Source organism: Patagioenas fasciata, chromosome 3, assembly GCF_037038585.1.
Source record: "Patagioenas fasciata isolate bPatFas1 chromosome 3, bPatFas1.hap1, whole genome shotgun sequence".
Lineage (NCBI taxonomy): Eukaryota > Metazoa > Chordata > Aves > Columbiformes > Columbidae > Patagioenas > Patagioenas fasciata.
In genome coordinates this window covers 4747569-4766691 of record NC_092522.1, presented here as the reverse complement: position 1 = coordinate 4766691, position 19123 = coordinate 4747569, and the positions used below count along the sequence as shown (strand labels likewise).

The 19123-nt window shown below is 41.3% G+C and overlaps 1 protein-coding gene across 2 annotated transcripts in view; it reads right to left on the bottom strand.

Moving 5' to 3' along the window:
* The window catches only part of PLCB1 (phospholipase C beta 1), a 367047-nt gene that overhangs the window by 140194 nt on the left and 207730 nt on the right, over positions 1 to 19123 (bottom strand). For both annotated transcript variants that reach the window (XM_065833460.2, XM_065833461.2), the window contains exons 4-9: positions 17808 to 17948; positions 11204 to 11283; positions 7448 to 7501; positions 6798 to 6873; positions 1529 to 1629; positions 107 to 273 (exon numbers count right to left, since the gene is read on the bottom strand). In XM_065833460.2, the coding sequence (XP_065689532.1) occupies positions 107 to 273; positions 1529 to 1629; positions 6798 to 6873; positions 7448 to 7501; positions 11204 to 11283; positions 17808 to 17948 (619 nt within the window). The remainder of the gene's footprint in view (positions 1 to 106; positions 274 to 1528; positions 1630 to 6797; positions 6874 to 7447; positions 7502 to 11203; positions 11284 to 17807; positions 17949 to 19123) is intronic.

Here is a 19123-nt window from a genome sequence, read left to right as displayed (position 1 = left end):
TGTAATTTGATTCTGAACCAAATTTTGCTTTAGCGTGTGCTGTAGGATAATTGAGTCATGTTTCAAATCTGAAACTGAGTACAGCGAGAATATAAAAACCACTGACCTTTCTTTGCCAGATTACTGTTGGGTTCATACTTCTCAATCAGCTGTTGAACTTGTTCCTGTTTTAATGGTGGGTAAAGGATTTCATTTAATCGTGGATCACGTTGCTTAAGGTTTATGAATTCCGTCATCTGGTCAACAGTAAGGTATGGTTTGCTCTTGGCACCACTAGAGAAAAATTAAAGCAACAGCAAAGGCATTAAAATACATTTCCTTGAAATCTTGTTCAATGTTCTGTAACTTCCCCGGGAAACCAAAAAACGACTCAAGACTGTCGTACAACAAAAACATTGTCCTACTGTGTCTCTGGACTAATTTACTTCGCTTAGCATGTAATGACAAACATTCTTCATCAAACATCTAGGAGTGAGATGTTTAAAAGCATTCAGCATTATTGGCATCAATGCAAAGAGTTAGAGCAATGCTAAAAGTGTTTCATTCCTCTGAATTCCTGGAACTAAGCAATTTACAAGAGAAAACGATGTGGAATTCAATCCCAAGCTTGCCACAAACACTCTGCTGGCATTCCTGGCCCAACTATTTGGTTTTACTGAGAGTTAGTAAAAAGAGTAGTTTGGGTACAATATGTACCCAGGCAGACACCCAGGAAGCCTCCAAGCCAGGTGACATGCTTGGGGTTGTGAGCAGCACTTGGGACTGGGCCACTTCTACTGTGTGAGAGCAGTGGAAAATCAGCTCCGGGTTCAACAGGAGCAAATTGGGCCAAGGCTGAGTTCTTCTGAAACCTCAGCCTTAGAGAAAGGAGTACATGAGCACACCCTTGTTGCAGGGCTAAGTTCGCTAATAGCTTCGGTGGTCTTGGGATGTATTTTGGAAATCACTTTGCTTTCATATTGCCTTGTATTCTGGCTCCATTGATGAGACTTTGCTGAAGCTGGGAAGTACGATGACTTGCTGCAAGGGGTAGAAGCAACACAAGTTACATAGCTTGTAACTGAAAGTATGAATCAGTTGTAGCTGGCTGCTAATTTAATTTCACGGTGTGAATTCATGATGCCCAAATCCTAAGTCACTGCACTTTTTGCAACTCCTAATTAAGCTTTTGAGGGTGATTATACATATTCTCACACCTTTTGTGTGCTGTTATTGCTTTCTACTCTTCTTCCTTCACTTTCATGGAAGCCTAAACTATCCTAATCTGTACAGAAAAACAAGACTCGACAGTTCTGCTCCTTTAGAATCAAATGACTTTAAAACTCGGGCCATTAGAAAAGGAGGCAACAACCTGCAAGAGAATGAACCCTTGATCCAAGGTTAAATAACAGCCCTGCTTGACATTGAAATCTGTTCTTGGCAATTGCTGCATGGTGCTGTAGTCTAAATAACCTACTTTGCCATCCTCAGCCCAGAAAATCAGTGAAGGGGAAAAAAGAATAATAAATAAATGAGCATCTTTTCTTACAACTCAGAAAAGATGTGGTCGATCTCAGGCCGAGGGCAGAGGTTGTTCAAGAACACCCTGTACACGTCTGGCGTGAAGTCGTCCTGAGGAATCGAATCATTCTGCAAAACAAGAAAAACAAAAGGTGAAAGAACGATACAGCATTTTTATACGTTCTTTGTAAACAGATCACTCACTACTGCACTTCTTTCCATTTGCTTCCTGCAATGGAGAGGAGTCCGGATTTTGCAGAATAATAAATTCCCCTGAATAACAGAGCAGCTCAAAGAGTACATCTTTAAAAAATATATATAAGTACATTTGGTGTTTTAGTTCCCAGAAAGTGAAGTTCTCTCTTTCTCTGAGCACCTGTGAGGAAGAAAGGACGGACATCTGTCCATCTAACCCCCTTTTCTATAAAATAAGCAGGTGTATTGATCCCGAAGAAGCCCCAGAGCCCAGTCCCAGTGGGGCAGCTGGCCGGCGGTGCTGAGCCCGCGTGTTTCAGCGAGGGAAAGGGCAGCATTACAGAGGACGAGCACACCACCCATCTTTCCAAAGCTTTCAAAGAACCAGGGAACAAACCAGGTCACTGAGTCATTATTAGTGCTCTTGTGCTCTGACAGCAGCAGAAATGCTTCCTTTTCCTTCCCAAAGATACATATTCAAGACAGCATAGTTCTGGGCAAAGCTCATGCAACGTGGCTTTTCCATATGTCTTCGTCCTAAACGCTCAGCATAGCGCATGTGGCAGTCAGATTTCTTTTACACTAATTGATTCAAAAAGCTCTCCTGTAGAATAAATAGCATTTTTTTCTTACGTTTTCTGAAATGTAGAACAAGTTACATTTCTTCCTGCTTCTAGATGACACTTTCATCATCGCTATCATATCTGCTGGTTTTCTCTAAAAAAATATAATTTCTGCTTTTAACTGGAGGGAATTACTGGACTGGAGAAGGAAAACAGTACTTTGTATGAAGCTCCAGAACCCTCTTCTTACTTGCACGTGCTGCCTTCAAGCTCCAGAGATTTTGCAGCAGACAGTAAGGGCTGCTGCTTTAGCGGGGCTGGGAAGAAATGACGACCCCAAGGATTACGCGCAAAGCTTTGTGCAGCACGGAGCAGTAACGATGTGCGCTCTGGCTTCTGCCTTCACATCAATGAACCAAGAAAGGAAAATGGCACAGAAACTTGTATTTTGTGGAGATAAAGCCTTATAAAGGAACAAGGAAAACAAAACCAATGTGGAATGCGCATACTGAATATCTGATTTTGAGTTTCCTCTATGCAAGGCAATATTTTCAAAAGCTATGACATGCAGAGCACCAGGTGCCCACATGATGCCAAATTGTAACTTGTAACCAGAGCCACTTGCTTTTAACTGCCGTTGAAACCAGTCATCTCAAAAGCAAGCTGCCAATAGAGGAAATCATTGCTTTTATTTATTCTGCCTGTTTAACACCGTTGCCAAGGGAACCAGAAGGGTCGATTCAAGTCTTTGTTAGCAGGAAGGAAACTTTTCCATATTTTTCCTGCTTTAGGTTAAAATAAATAAATAAATGCCATGAGTGGCACTTTCTCTCTCCTTTCAGCTGTGAGACTCGTGGAGGCTCCAGAGGGTTTTGTACCATGACCATCGCTCGGCGTTGCTGTCTGCAAGCACAGACTGAACCAGACCCAGCCCACACTTGGACCGAGTTGGGCTTTTTCACTGTTCTGCCTGGTTATCATCCAACAGCCTAAGGTCATCAGACCCTTGTACCTTCCTTCTTTTTTGGGAGTGGCTGCGGAGTGAACTGGTTCAAAACGTACCCAGCCAAAATGACCCTGTGCTCTTTCCTATGGGGTCAGCTCTCTGAGCCAGGTAACTCGCCAACGGCTCAACTGCTAAATCTGGTGCAAGGGTGGATGGAGAAGTTTGAAGTTGCAAGATGGAAATAGCTCCTTTCAGCGACAGCTGCCACTGACACCTAATTTTGTGCAAAACTGCACCCACTATGCTTTGATAAACTTGAGCTGCGGTGGTTTCGGTTGAGAGTACGACTGCTGATACTTGTGTTTTCCTAAGGGCAGGATTCATAAAGCTTGTGAATTTTGCTGTTAAAGCTGGCCCCCCACTCTCCTCTGTTCCCTCAGCCTCTAATCCCTATTCAGCAGGGTACTGCTCCTCAGCCAGCACTTCTCCCAAGGGCATTTTAAACATTGATTCTGTAATCACTACAGAATTACGGTCTCCCATTGACCTATTTTTCCCTTTATGGGGATCTGAAGGTGCTCAACACTGAACAAAATGTGTGTCTTTTCCAATAGCCTTAAATCTGGGCTTTTATTCTCCACTTGGTTCCAATTAAGAAAATATACCTCAGTTTCCCAACATGTATCTCCAAATGCCTATCTACAAAGAGGATAACCAACACAAGTCTTCAGGCACAGCATAGAACCTTTCAATAATTACTTCCTACTAGTAACATAATTGGTGAACTACAAAACACATAGAATGGAGACAAAAGCCTTGCTGCAAGCATGTGCCACCCCAGGCACAACCTCTGACAACTATATTTGGATTCCCAAAGCCCGCCTGTCGAAAGGGATTAAAATATGCTGCCCCTTCCCTCAGCCTGGTCTGAGCCATCCACATTTCACTGCAACCACCCACACACCTTATGGGCTCATCTCTTTTTTGAGATCAACGAACAAATCACAAACTTTCCGTACCATGCGACGGAATCCCTCATTTCCAGCTTTGCTGATCATTGGCATTCAGTTTTATTGTGGATTAAGACTTCCTACTAATTTCAAGCACTGTTGATTTATGATTTGTTTCGGTAACCTGCCTGCTTTCCTAACATCTGTATCTAGTCTGTTATATATTCGGCAGCACAACAGCTAATTCAGATTATTTGCACAGACAAATGGTTGCTCTAACAGTCAAACTCGTTGGTGCTTCGTTCTGAACCTCCTCGTTAACCGGAAAGCAGAAACCAGTCTTCACAGCCAAACAGGCGACTAAAATAAAAGCTCTTCAAATTCTATTTAAAGCACCTTCGACTAAAACCAAAACAAATACAGCCAACAATAAGAAAAAGCACTCCCCTTTGGCCCAAAGTAGCTAAGATTAAAAAAAATAAATAAATCATAGGGGAATCAGATGCCAAACTCAAAACCTCACTGGTATATTCTAAAGCTTAATTTAAACATTTAAACACTTGTCTGCTTTCAGATCTGTCAGATGATGAATGCTGCTGAAAATCATATCACACAGAGTTTGGTCCTGCAAGACTCTACATATGCCAGGTCTGACCCAGAAATAAAGAAATAAATAAAACCATGCTTTGAAAATGTGCTTGACTTGAAATCCATGGGTCATCCCATTGCAGTCATGTTCAGCTGCTCAACCAAACCTAGGCTGGAGCGCTCATCACGTGAAACTCACGGCCAATGAGCCCCGGATCTTCCTAAGGAATGAGAAGCACATTTTTTCTATGGAGAGGAGACCCTTAGAGGGATCTTCATGAGGCATGAATACAAACCACCCAAAAAGCCAAAGCCATTCATGTCCATGAGAGACTTTCACGAATTCTCGGAATAATTTGGTGTGGTTTTACTGAGGATTCCCTGATATTCATGTCTTGCACACTGCGGTGAGCCCAGTGTTCTTCCAGGCTTTATGGGAACACTGTCCTATAGTACAATGGGGCAGAAAAGCTGGGAGCTGAAGTTAAGAATTTGACTTGTTCAAACAAACAGGAACACAAAGGAAAAAGCTGTAGCTGAAGAACTGATTTTCTTCTACTCCATTACATCTACGAGATTCAGAATTTCAGGCTTCTTAAGCACTTAGTTTCTAAAATATTTTTCCAAGATGATCAGCACAGTTGTCTTTGTTGCATAAAGCATATTTATCTTTTGTCCCAACCAAAGAAAAGGCTCTACTTCATACTATGATTAATTTTCAAGATGGTATCCCAGCAACAAGTATCCAGCAACATCTATGTAAAATTGATTGTACTTAAATAAACAGCAGAAAAAGGTTGCAGTTTCTTTCAGACTTCAGTGATGTTTAGATTTTTTTTTCAGAGATATGTAGTAAGGAGAAGTAATAAATCAACTGATTTGAAAAGCAATGCTTCAGTGATTCTTTGCACATCTTCTGTTGTTTGCTAACAATTAAATGAAAACCTCGCCATCTTACTTCAGCTAAGACTGCTACACGCTTTTATACCTAACTTTACAGACATTCCTTTGAATTCCACGGAATTAAGCTCCCAAACCTCCAACGAAAGGTCTCATTAGTAAGGAGTAGCTGAGGTCTGGCTCGTGAAGATTTTGCCCCGTTGTTCTTCAGGAGGCGTGGGAACTGAATCTACTGAAAAACCATTGGGGAAGCAAAGGTTGAGCAAACGTGACCGCACAGTTTTCTACATGAGCAAGGGGTTAGGCCATGGGTGTCAAACTCATTTTCACCAGGGGGCCACATCAGCATTGTGGTTGCCTTCAAAGGCCCAAATGTAATTTTAGGACTGCAGAAATGTAACTAACCCTTAATCCATATACCAGTTTCATTAAAAAACCAAAAAAAGTCTTCTGTGAAGACTGGTTTCATTAAGTTTGGAGGTGCTGTCTCTGCCACAGATTGGTTCTGCTCCACCTCTTGGATCTCTGAACGCAAGTATTACCCTGCAAGAAGCTTCCTGGAAGAGAATCTCCGCCCTGGAGGAAAGACTGAGGACACCTTCACTCCAGCGTTCACTAGAATCACCTGTTCAAGCTCATGCCTCTTGAAGGAAGCCTTCTTGAGGTACCAGCCTGTAAATGCTCCAGCCTGAGGAGGGCTCCCAGATTACCAGCATTTAATGGCTGCATCCCTGCAGCATTAACAGCTTTGACACTGTAGCATTCCAACATTTCTCCATGCACCTTTCAGATAAGCTGAAGTGAGTTTAATTGTCACTTAACTCAAGCTGTAGTTGGTTGTGGTGTGTAGGTTTTTTTCTTTTTGAGAAGGAAATAGATTATACCGTTAGCTACACATTGTGCTAACACTGCTCTGGAATTGTGCCTTGAAAATTGTAAAACAGTCACCGATTCTTAAAATATTCTCACAGCACTTCCTGAGGACAGGTCACACAACCCCCTGCCCTTTCCTTTAATCCATTCACACTCCTTCCAGAAGCGAAGCCGGCACAGCATGAGCAGCCCTGAACAAATCGTCCTCAGCTCAACAGAAAGCAAACACCGCTGAACACAAGCAACACTTTGTAAGAGCCAGGAATACATTCAGATGCTTACCCTGGAAGATGGAAGATTACAAGCTTCTAACGCGGTCTCTACTCGTTTTCTGTCAGCAGAAAACAAGCGGTATATGCTGCAAAACAAAGAGAAACCAGAGGGAATTTGCTTGAAGACATTATGATCTCTGTGGCTTAAAGACTGAATATCGCTTCCCGGTCTATCACATCTTTAGTTATTTATTTCCATTTGCTGGCTGCTTGGTAACACACCTGAGTTTAATGGTGCCCACAATGAGTTTAACCAACACAAGCCCCTATTACAGTGGATAGTTAATTGAGAAAGTCACCTCTGCTCGCCAGATCAACTCAGCGACAGGCAATTTGAGTATATTTATCCTCACGGCATGTCTCTGAGGTAAAGAAATTATGGTATGGGTTCTTTTGTGTGATTTTTTTGTTTGCTTTTAAATTTTCTTTTCACAAGTGGAACAAGGGCTGAGAAGCTAAATGCCTTGGTCAAGACCACAATGGCAATCTAGGCCCAAAGGGTAACTGAACAGATACACGCCGAGTATCACACTCTTTCCTGCAATATGTGCCAACAACAGATGATAAAACTTTTATTCTAGACACGGGGGTCACATGTTCATCTCAAACACAGCGAAAGTCAAAAGAAATTACATGGTAAGGAAGGAGAACAGAACTTACTTCTTCAGAGGAATCCGCCCTTCTGGAGTCACCTGCAGCTTGAGTTTTGTGTAACTGTGGAGACAAAAGCATCCTGGTTTATTTTTAGAGTATTTTCAAGTACCTCTCCACTACATTCCAGCTCAATGCCAGTGCTCTGATCAGCTGGCAAATTCCGCTCGCCTCTTTTGCCCAATGTGAAAACCTGTTGATTTCATTAGTACGTAAATACGTTTTCCATCAACGGTAACGCACCTGTAGTGTCTAATACTGTCTTGTCTTGCAACACGACACTGCAGATACCATTAATGCACAAATCTATCATTCCCCCAAGCTCCTTCTCACGCAGGCTGGAAAGCTGGCTGTTCTCCTCCTCTTCCAGGGGCTGAAACTGTCCCTGGATATTGTACACCCTGCATCACTAAGTCCCCCATCACACACACGGGAAGGTTTCTCCGTTTGACCCTAAATGTTGTCACTCGCAGCTGGAAGGAAATCAAAGTACTGACAACCGAAACATCTCCACACCAGAAGAGCGTCAGTATATTCAGCAGCCCTGGGCCAGCCCAAGACACTTCCATTGTGAAGTGATATAAAAATTACACGCTGAAACCATCCACAGACAGGCAATTATCCAGCTTTTGAACTGAGTATTTAGAGCATATCTCAGGACCTGTGACTTCTCTCACAAGCTCATTAAGGCAGCAAGATGAAGATCTATCTTTGTTGTTGTTGAAATGTTTCAGCATTCTGATTCAGAGTCTCCTGAAACAGGAGCCATCCAGTAGCGTTAATGAGAAGCAGCTGGGCCTATGGCTGCTGTCTGATGGTGCTCCCAGTTTGCGAGGACCAGTGGTTACCAGCATCATGCCTATCAGCAGGCCTGCCAAGAGCTCAGCTTTCTGAGTGCTTCATCTCTTCCACTTGCATATAATTAAAACTATAAGTGAGCATTGCAGTAATATGGTCTGGTGAAAAATGTGGCAACGCTTTAAGTATTCCAGTGGAATTTTTTCATTATTATTAAAAAAACTTCTTCATTTTACCCAGTGGCTTAGCAAAAGAGAAAGAAACGACATGGTTCTAATAAACTCTCCTTTTCTTCCCAACCAAAAACACCATTAGCAACCACTTCAAAAACAAAGGACGTGCTAACGTCCCTAACAAGGATAGGAATATTTTCACAAATCCTTTTCTCCTTATATGTGTCTTCTGAATACTGAAATCTCTTGTGCTACCGTGTCACCATACAAAAACATTATCTTCTCTACCCCATCTCCCAGCACTGAGCTAGATTAAAAAGAAATGAATCACAGTGGTTAGTAAAAAAGGCTTCTTGTCGTTTGCCTGCTATTTTTGGAAACTTTTCAGTACCTTCTGGTCACACTTGGTGCTTTCCTCTACAGCAAAGACAGCTGGAAATAAAATGAACAAAATAAAAGAATTCTGAACTTCAATTAAAGCAAACTAAAAGTACGTGTTTGAAGAACACTAGAACAGTCAATCCCCATCAGCACTTGACACCTTTTTTCCTCCCAAATTCTTTGTTACACGAGATGCTATTTTTTCCCTACAGCCATTATCCATCCATCTAAGAAAACCAAGGGTGTTATTCCTGTGAAAAAGCTTACTAGGAGGTGCTGCCATCGGTAGCAGCCAAAAGGACTCATTTCAGTAGCTCGGTGCTGACTCCAGGAATGATGAACTCCAGACCTGCCACTGACTCCAGGTTCCTGCAGCAAAGTCACCATTTGCTCATCACTGCACAGGTCAGGATTTCAACACTAATGTACTCCAGTGCCCATTTTTGCACTCCAACATAAAAATACACTGTATGATTAAAACAGAATGAGCACTTTGTAACCAAAACGGCAGTTTTTGTTAACTACCTCTCCTTCCCAAATTAACCCTATTTTTGTCACCTGACCAAACCACAGGAGAGCTGCTCAAGCTGTTTATTGCACTTCCAACACTGCAAGTGACTGAATGCCACAAAAAAAGAGCTTTTCTAATTCTGCTCTAATGTAATTTGCTTTTCTATTTTAACAAAAGAGTTCTGATAGGACTGCAAGCAACCCTTTGCCTAGTACAGTAATGATAATAAGAAAATATTTTTCATCTTCAAAATCAAAGATTTCTCATGTTACTTTGATTTGGCATCTGTGCAGAAGACCCTGGAAACCCAACAGTTCCTAAGTGATTTATTAATTAGTGGAAAAAGAAAAGACACAGGAATGCCACGCTTGCCTGTTACTGAATCTACGCAATGTGTTCTATAACTTCATCGTTAATTAACATTCCTTGAACAACCACAGAAAAATGGTTCCAACTAAGTCTGCTCTACTACATCTGAACCTGATGTGAAAACACCCATTAGGCACAGCCACAACCCTCCTCATTACAGACCTGCCGGCAAAGTCTGGTGGCCACCTGGAGATTGGAGTGGTAAGAGGCACAGAAACAGTAATCACAAATCACTCCCGCGATGTGATCTACAGCCTGTGGAGCTGCTCTTGCTCTAACACCTGGGTCTGCTCAGTGCTTTCTCCACTCTCACCATGGGGAACAACAAGGAAATGCTCAATCTTTCCATGCATTTGGGCTTTCGTTCACCTAACATATCGTTGTTGTCCCAAGACAGCCTTATCAGGCGCAAAGCTGCAGTTCCTGCAACGTCCAACCTTCAAAGTTTCTCCAAGAATTTCTGTTGATTTCAGCAGCACCACAATGAACACAATGAGAAGGAAATGCATCCCACCCCCCCTCCTTCCCAGAACAGGCACCTATGAATACACACATGGCATTAAAGTTAGGCAGTTGGGAACCTCCTGACTAAACACGGGTGCATCTAATGAAACTAGGCATGCACAACCCTAGAAAGTCCAGAACAAGGGTGGGTTAACTTGCTTCTTGGATGGAGGCAAGTTTTAGGAACCTAAGCCTAAATAACTAAACCATGGTATTTAGCTGGACTGAACCTCTCTCTGCAATGAGAAATTAAAAGGTGTTTGAGGAGACACAAAGCTGAATTTAACCAGTCAACATCTGGGCTGGGGAGGGTATATCTGCTCTTGTGGATCCCCAAAAGGCCAGTGAACACCCCAGTTCATCACCATCACCACCTGGTTGGCTTTGCAGTGCTGTTCTCAATGGTATCGCCTAAGCAAAACTCCCTTGGCACGAGCACATATCAAGCTAAGACTCATTAATCTCCGGTTCAGTTCTCTTGGAGGTGTGTTTTTACACCCCAAATGTTCTCATTAACAGCTTTTATCCTTTGTTGAAAACAACTCAGAACCTGCATGCTATGCAAAGAGATCTGGATGAATGGATTCAACGCCTCCCTCTGAATCTTGTGAAAACCAGAGAGATTAGACAGGAAAAGAGACTTCTTCCATTTCCCATTTTTTGATCAATAACAGAAAAAAAGGAAAACAAACGAGAAGCAAATCAGTCCAAAACATTCATTCATTTTAAATGGAGAACTTCAGACTACAGCTGAAAATACTACTTTGGTACACTAGGGAAATATGGCATTTAATTCTATTTTTTTGCCACAACTTGGTAGTTTGCGAGAAGAACCCTAACAAGACTTTTGTTTCAATGACATTCAGATAACAGGCTTTTTAAAATCACGAGAAGGGACAGCCTGTGTTTACAAAAGTGACAACTCATCAAAGCAGAAACAATAGATGACAATGTGACTAACAAGAAAAGAGGAAAAATGACGCAGAGAACAGAGTAACACCCACAGCATTAAATCCGACGGCCACTTACGCTTTTTCCAGAAACGCGTCCCTTGACATGTTCTGTGCCAACAAATTTGTTGCCAAACTGAACACTTCATCTGACCATTCCTATAGAGAGAAAATTGGATTAAATGAGCCTTAGTTTAGATGTTTACTTACACAGTGCAAAATATTTTTGAAAATTATGTTGTTAGTAAAAAGTGCCTAATTGAAGCCTGAACTTGATTTTTCCAATTACACCTTCCTTCCTCATTTGTAAGACTTGATTTTCTTATGCTGCAAAACACAAAGACTGTTAGGAATATATTTTTTAAAGATCTCTTATTCTAATGTATTAGAAGAAAAATCATAAGGATAAATGTCAGATGCAAAGCACAGTCAAATTTATGGGAGATACAAAATAAATGCCCCAGAAAAAGATATTTTCTTGTGTTGGGCACTGTTCTGGTTGACACACTAAAGGTTAAAAATCGAGCCTCTTAGCACCGTTCTTGTAAAATGAAGTTGAAATGGGCTCAGAGCCCTTTGAAGACAGACCCGACGTGATGGGACACAGACCACACCAGAAGTAGTTTCTTGCTCCAATGTCCCCTCTTGCAAGAGTTTGCTGTAAGAACCTCCACATCACTCCCCCCACAGATGACCAAGTAATTCAGACAACAAACATAACACCTTCTCTTTTGTAGTGGATACCAGATCAAGAACTGTAAGCACTGACTCCATGTAAGATCTAATCAGCCGACATAAGTAACACACTTAAAAAACCCAAACCAGTAGAAATATATAGGAATACATTCAAATTATTCTGATATACTGGGAAGAAGATACAACTCCAAACAGAAACACTCCTCTTCCTCCGACCAGACATCCTCACACTGTGGTCCTGTCCCTTGCTACATTATTTTCCCCTTCACTACCCTGACGTATGGAAGAAATGTCCTCTGGCTGCCCATGGACAGTCGTTGCTCTTCCCAGGGCTCTCCCACACCTTTCCTTTTATTTTTCCACCTGATTTTTCTAATTCCTACACATGTTGCTTCCTTTAGGTCCCCATCCTTTCCTGGGTTCCCAGCAGGGCTGATCCATCATTATAACCCAACATTTAGACTCTGACTGCTCACCCTGTCGCTCTCCTTCCTTGCAGGTCTCTCCTGCAGCTTTTTTATCGACAACTTCAGTTCGCTTTTCCTTCCTAACCTGGTGCTTATTTATAATCTCTACTTGTAATCCTTCTAAATCACAACTGTGGGTTTGGACTGGCTTTGTTTATTTTTGTTCCTTTCTTTTTTAAATGGATTAAACAATCTCTTTGCAAACAATGTATTTTTTTTTCTTGATGAAGTTTTCCAAGTTTTCTTTAAAATTAAAATCAAATTTCTTCTCATATCAGCCCAGATCCAGAGCCACATACCCTCTTCCAGATGCATATTCTTTGGATGTATACTTTATCCTTGTTTCTTCTTTTTCTTGGGGAAAATGCAAAAAAAAAAGGTGATATCATTCTGCCAAAAACTGATAATGATGAAAAGCATCGACATCCAATGAAACAAACGTTGATCCGTCACTTTAGAGGTTACAAGCTTGTTTTACCTAAAAAGCCTCAAGTTTCTGTGTGACTGGGTGATCAATTTGGGAGATTCAGAAGGTATCACTTATTTTTATATACATATTTTTTTAAATGTGCTAAGATTTGTTCCCTAAAACTCTCAGATCTTATCCCTGAAACCAGTCTCACACAGTCACCCCAAATGAGGAAGAGATAAGGCTACTGATGTGCCTGCTGTTAGATGAGCTTCGGACATCCTTGAACCACGAGATCCTTAAGCCCATCCAATGTGCAACCCCATCCCAAAGCCAGTGAGACAACCCACCCCTCAGAACTGGGATTTCTGGCAGAGAAACCTTCTCCCCACCTCAGACACAGCCTTGCTATTCTGGAGGCAAACCCCTGTTGCTGAGATATCCCCAGCTACCTCTCATGACCACTTCCATTTTATTCTTTTCTTTACTTGTTTTTCCTCCTTAGGTCTAATTTGAAAAAAAAAACAAACAGGGGTGTGAGAAAGAACAAGAGAAAGAGTTGGGTTCATTAGCAACACCAATGCTTTGTTGTGACTCTTGGAACAGAAAGCGCATTAAGTGCGGTATTTTTTTTTCTTCTTGGCAACTCATTTTTCCATGCTCAAAATAGGCTCATCTTGTAAACACGGCTTTGTTGAGGCACTAATAATAGCAGTTAAAACTTCTCCCTGTGACAGTAATGGCTGCAAAGATGAACGGCGACATAAAATATTATTTAGAAATTGAAAATACATTGGCTGTTAACACATCTTGATAGCTTTTGTTTTGACCTCACCGATTCTGCTGGGTTTCAAACTGAAGTATTTTGTAGAAAACAGAAGTAGAGCACTTCGGGAGCATCCCACACCCTAGGTCTTCCTTCTCTTTGTCCAAGCACAAGTAAGGGGAACTTAGTTATTATGTGCCTATCATGAGCTTTATTTATATAAACATGCCATGCTCCTTTGGTAGCTTATCCTGGCTTTTCAAGTGATTGCATTGCTCTTGCCAAACATCCTAAGGGCTACCTGCAGGCTGAGCCGTCTCTAACAACACGGGTGCCAAGTCAACAAGTCACAAGCAACACTTGCTCATTGCCTCGCCCATTTTAGGTTCTTCATTCCAGCCACTACAGAGCTGCAGCCAAAAAAACATCATCAGAAAACACGCCAAGGATCGCATCATCTTTCCAGTCACTGCTCTGAACCCTCAGCAGGAGGGGAAACAGCCCTAAGCGTAGAGCCACAGAAATAAAGGAGATGGTTTGGACTGATTTGGCATCAAGCTGTGAGCCGACATGCATCTCGCCGCTTCGGCCACCGAATGGCTCCGTGTCCTTGGGTTTGCTGCCTGGCACAGGTAAAGCCCATCTCCCACCTCCGTGCATGGTGCACTCTGCAGCCGACTGGACCAGCAGTGTGGATTGTGGCCGGCAGCGCTCGCTGAGAGCGCTCTGCGGCATGGAAACAGAAAACAGCCGACTGCACAAAGGTTACAGCAGCCTCTAAATCACCGCAGTAGCTGCAGACTCCTACACACATGCAATATAAAAGGAAAATATAAATCCGGTGTTTTGAAATAGGACTGTATTAGTGCCAACAAACTGTTTGCAGACTGGAAGCCTCTGATCCCGTTCGGTAGCAGCAGAACCCAGCCTGACGCGCAACTCCGAGCAAGTCGCATCCATCATGATAAAAGCTCCCTGAACTCAATCTCCTCTTGGCTACGTCCTGTTACACTAATTCATATTTATCTCATTCCTGTGAACTTTACTAACAAATTATGGAGCTGTTCTGAGCTTTGGCAGGTAGCATATAAGCAGCAGTTCATTTGGAAATCTGTTGCTCAGTGAAGTAATTTCTCTCCTCTATTACACGCATCAGGATACATAGTGTAAGACATTTATCTCAACACAAGAGATGCAATTTTTTTCATAAGAAAAGACAGCACACATTCTTGAAAACAATTCCTTCAAATCAGAACTGACTACATGCGAAGGCAATGTTGCTCGCACATTTGGTTTTGCTGGGAGGTTAACAAAGCAACCCGCTCAAATTCTACGCTCTCAGCATCCTCATGAATTTTATTTAAAAAAATATGTCAAATGGATGTGATGTTATATGGTTTGCTTTACCATTTTATTACACTGAGCTGGTCAAACTCTCACCAGGGAAGCTGGAAAAAGAAAGATGTGCGCTGGAAAGCATAACAGCACAATTTGTGAATAATCTTCTATGACATCATTTCACGTATGGAGGAATTCATCAGCTCTTAGTGACTGATCTTACCCAAAGCCCATCAAACCGAGGAAAGACAGAATTCCTTGGGCTCTGGATAGGGATCTGTATGGCCAGGATGGAGTAGTATGGTGAGAACAGAGTTGGTATGAGAGGCACAAAAGAAAGAGAGGGGAAAACGGTGGGAAAGATTGGGTGTTTGCTTTTGAAGTTATTAACTTTGGGAAGAGACACAGAAGTTTGCAGGTTGGACTTCATGTTGGAAACGGAGACAAAGAACATCTGCTTAGAATAGGGTTTGAGAATAAAGCTCTTGCTTTAGCCCTGTGTTTGTGGATGCTCACAAACCCTCTCCTAAGACAGGCACACCCATCTGAAAATAAGCAAGCACCTTATCAGTGCTCCCACTCTTCATCATCACAACGTGTCTCACAATCTGCCTTTTAGACCATTAATCAAAAAAACTCAGTGCCCTTCCGCTCATCACCAATGTACCTTGAATATTAGTTACTTTCTCCTGGATGAATGAACATAAACCAGTACATTGCAACTAAGCCATCATTTCTAGCTCTTTCGGTCACTTAAAGCAAGTTGAATAGCCCAAGGCTCTTATTTTCATAATTTTCCCACAACTTGGCCAGTGGATGTGATGAACAGAGTTTGCAGCAGAACAGAAAGCCACCTGCAGAGGAAGAAAACCCAATAATTGAGTAATTTTAAGTGCCTCACTAAGACTGCTACAGCTTACTTTGCCTTTTCCATCCGAGGGAGGATTAATCGATACCTGTCACACAACTTGACAAATAAAGTAACACAAACGAAGAGTTAATCTGAAAAATATTCATGCACTGAAAAGGGAAAGGTGGGGGAGTTTTTCATTGGCACTTGCTTTCTCTGGAACGTCAGTGAGAGGACGGGTCAGCATTTGTGAGTGTGATGTTGAAAATGTCTTATTTACGCGCCTTCTCAGAGGTCTCTGAAGAGATGATTTGTGCCCAATGTGCTTATTTATAACAACTTCTGAGTCACTACACGGGTCCTGGAGATGATAAGGACCAGATTCTGTGGTCTGGCTCAGATCGAGTTGGAAAACACGTTAAAGAAGGAAGTATTTTTTCAGATGTATTCAACAGTGACCAAACTCTGCTCTCACTAAAACAATCAGGATATTAAGCACAGTTTCAGGGCAAGGACAGCAAATCTGCAACGCTGGGAAAATCCCAGCCCCACGCTACAGTGCCTGAGAGATAAAATATGAATTTGTTTGGTCTACTGCATTTATAAATAACAAGGAAGGCTTAGATTCTCGGTTACTCAGATTGTAGGAGTTACTCAGGATTTAGAGCAGCCAAGCTTTTCTAAAATACGGTTTTATCTACAGTATTTTTAAGGTTCCACTACCAAACAGAAACCAGCCCTAAAATAGCAATTTCTGCACTGTTTCAGCAAATAGATGATGCTCTACTGATTGCTGGCTAGACAGGAAAGAGAAAAGCACAGCCATACTCTTCTGATTTAGGTGATTCTCCCTCTCCCCTGGTAAGGGCCAACCATTTTTGCTGGTAAAGCTTTAGTAGACCTTTTCATTTTCCATCATATGTCCACTGTTTTTTTTTCCTGAAGAGCTGTTTCATTTGCTTCCACTTTCGCAGTGTAAAGATTTCTTAGCCACACCTGTGGAGTATAATTCTGCATTTTCAAGTCTGAGGACAGCACTTCCCACTCAGCAGTCCATAGACCACCTCAAACTCATTCTGTTTCTATTCTTTTATATCAAAAAACAGTGGGAATTGCGTATTTGCCAAACAGACCAATCAGCTAATGAAAGCTGGCAAACAAAAATATATCCTCCTAGGTTAAAGCTTTTATCCTATGACCTTTTTTTAAACTGGTCTGACCATCCTCGCTGCCTGTGAGGTGACAAATTAATTCTTCTGTTGTTAAATAATGGCAGCCTACAAATAAATTATCTTTCTAGCACTATGTTTTGGACTGGAGGACGCAAACCATATGAAAGCGTGTTCTGTGTGTGGTTATCTGGAGCCTGTCATCAGTCAAGCTGCATGAATGGACGTGGAAAGAGGAGCAGCTCTGAATGGCAATTTGGGATAGATAAATCAAAGAGCTCCCACTTCATGGGACACAAATGGGCCAGAGAGAAAGTGGAAGAAGGAAAAAAATAAACCTGCACTAAATTCAGCCAGAACTTGCTTGTCACACACAAATGTGTTTTATGTGGTGTGTTGGACACAAATGAAGGGATTGTATACCTGCATGGAAAAAATACTTTGCTAAGGTAATGACGTTGATTTCTCAATTCTTATCAAGGGCCATCAGCAGACAAAATGCAACACTTAGAATTAACCTTTGGTCACGAGCAGAAACAGTCACGTAAGTTAAATTAGGTATCTGATTGCAGTTACCCACTACTCTGATATAGGCCTACCTTGAAAGGTCAACCACTTTTGAACCTTGGTCTCACAGATGATCCACAATTCTCACACATTTAGAACAAGCATAAAAGGGTGAAATGTAGACCACATATAATGTGTTTGGAGAGTCACAGTATACCACTTAGAGCTGAGGAAAAATTTGCATGTACCATCATTTCCGCAGTGCTTATTTGGGCTTTACAAGCAATGTTCTGAAGATGAGCACACATATCAGGTGGGGGATTATTCATGGAATTAACATCCAGAAAAAAACTATTGCATAGCTCCATAACAGAACCGAGGTTTATTTCACAGCAATCTCCACTTTTATCTCATCTATCCGTATCTCAAAATAATATTTTAAATGCATTAATTTTATATGACACAGAAGAATGTATATTACCTTTGCTATGTCCTCCTGGAATGCCACCAAGTTCAAGTACGATATATTGACCAGGTCCGGACCATAGACAACAGTTATCATTCGATTTTCCAGTCGACCTCCTAAGTTCCCAGCATCCAAAAGTTCGCGTAGTTTTGGATCCTGCAGGTAAACACATTACAAAACGGTTAAAAATCTTCTGCAAATACTTATACTAAAAGAGGTGAATTTTTTTTCAAATACTTCAAAATTTGTGTTATTTTGAACAGTCTAAGCATGATGATATTACATTCTAATCTGGTTAATTATTCATTAAAATATTGGAAGTTATTAACTTAGAATAAAAAGAAAATCACTACTGTAAATCCTTTAAAGCCTGTGAGCTCTATATTGGCACAGTACAGAGTCAAAGCTGTTCAGTTGATGGCCGCACATTCCTATTCTCAGTTATTTTGCCTCAGAATTTAAGCATAAACTGTTTTGCTTATCAAATTACCACAATCTGTCCAAAGGCTACTGGACTCAGCACAGAGAGATTCTCTATGATTTCAATGGATTTTAGATAAAGCTCAAAATGAGAACTTAATTTTGCCCAAGGAATTGAGAAGACTGGAGATGACTGTCTTAAACACTATGAAATGAATAATGCTTAATGGTGATGCCATCCTCTTTCTTCAAGCCCCAAAAGCCATGCATTACTTAAACTGCAAATATATTCTGTTTATATTTAGTTTTTAGTCTTTTTTTCAGGTTTATATCCAACATAGAAACAACTACATAACATTTCTGTGAAGGAAAGATATGTCCAATGTTTTTTATCAGCTACTAATAGCCTGATCTTCAGGTTATTTTGTAACTCTGCTGGTTTCTAGAGGCTGCAGCATTCCCAAGAAAGGCACGTGGTGTTTTTCAAACAGAAAAATGCTTGGTCCTTGGCCTCAAGATGAAGTTTAGAAAGGCAAAGAGAGATGAAAAGAAGCCCCGCATGACTGGATTCAGTCCTTTGAATAAGGCTGGTATAATTTGAAAGCTCAGATTTCCCAAAAGGTAAGATTTTTCAGTCTGCTACAAATACTAAAAAATAGTATCACTATGGGATGTCATATTCTGTGTAGAGATTAAATGATTTCACCACCGACGCAAACATACGCTGCCATTTCCATTTCACTCTCACACGATCCTTTTCCCTCCATTGGCTGCATATGTTCAGTGTTTACGGCACTTCTGAATATTTAATAACTGTTGAAAAATAATCTCAATCTCCACCAACTGATTCAAATTAAACTTAGTGTAACAGGATAAGTAGTTTAAAATGATGAAAAGGGTCATTTTTAATG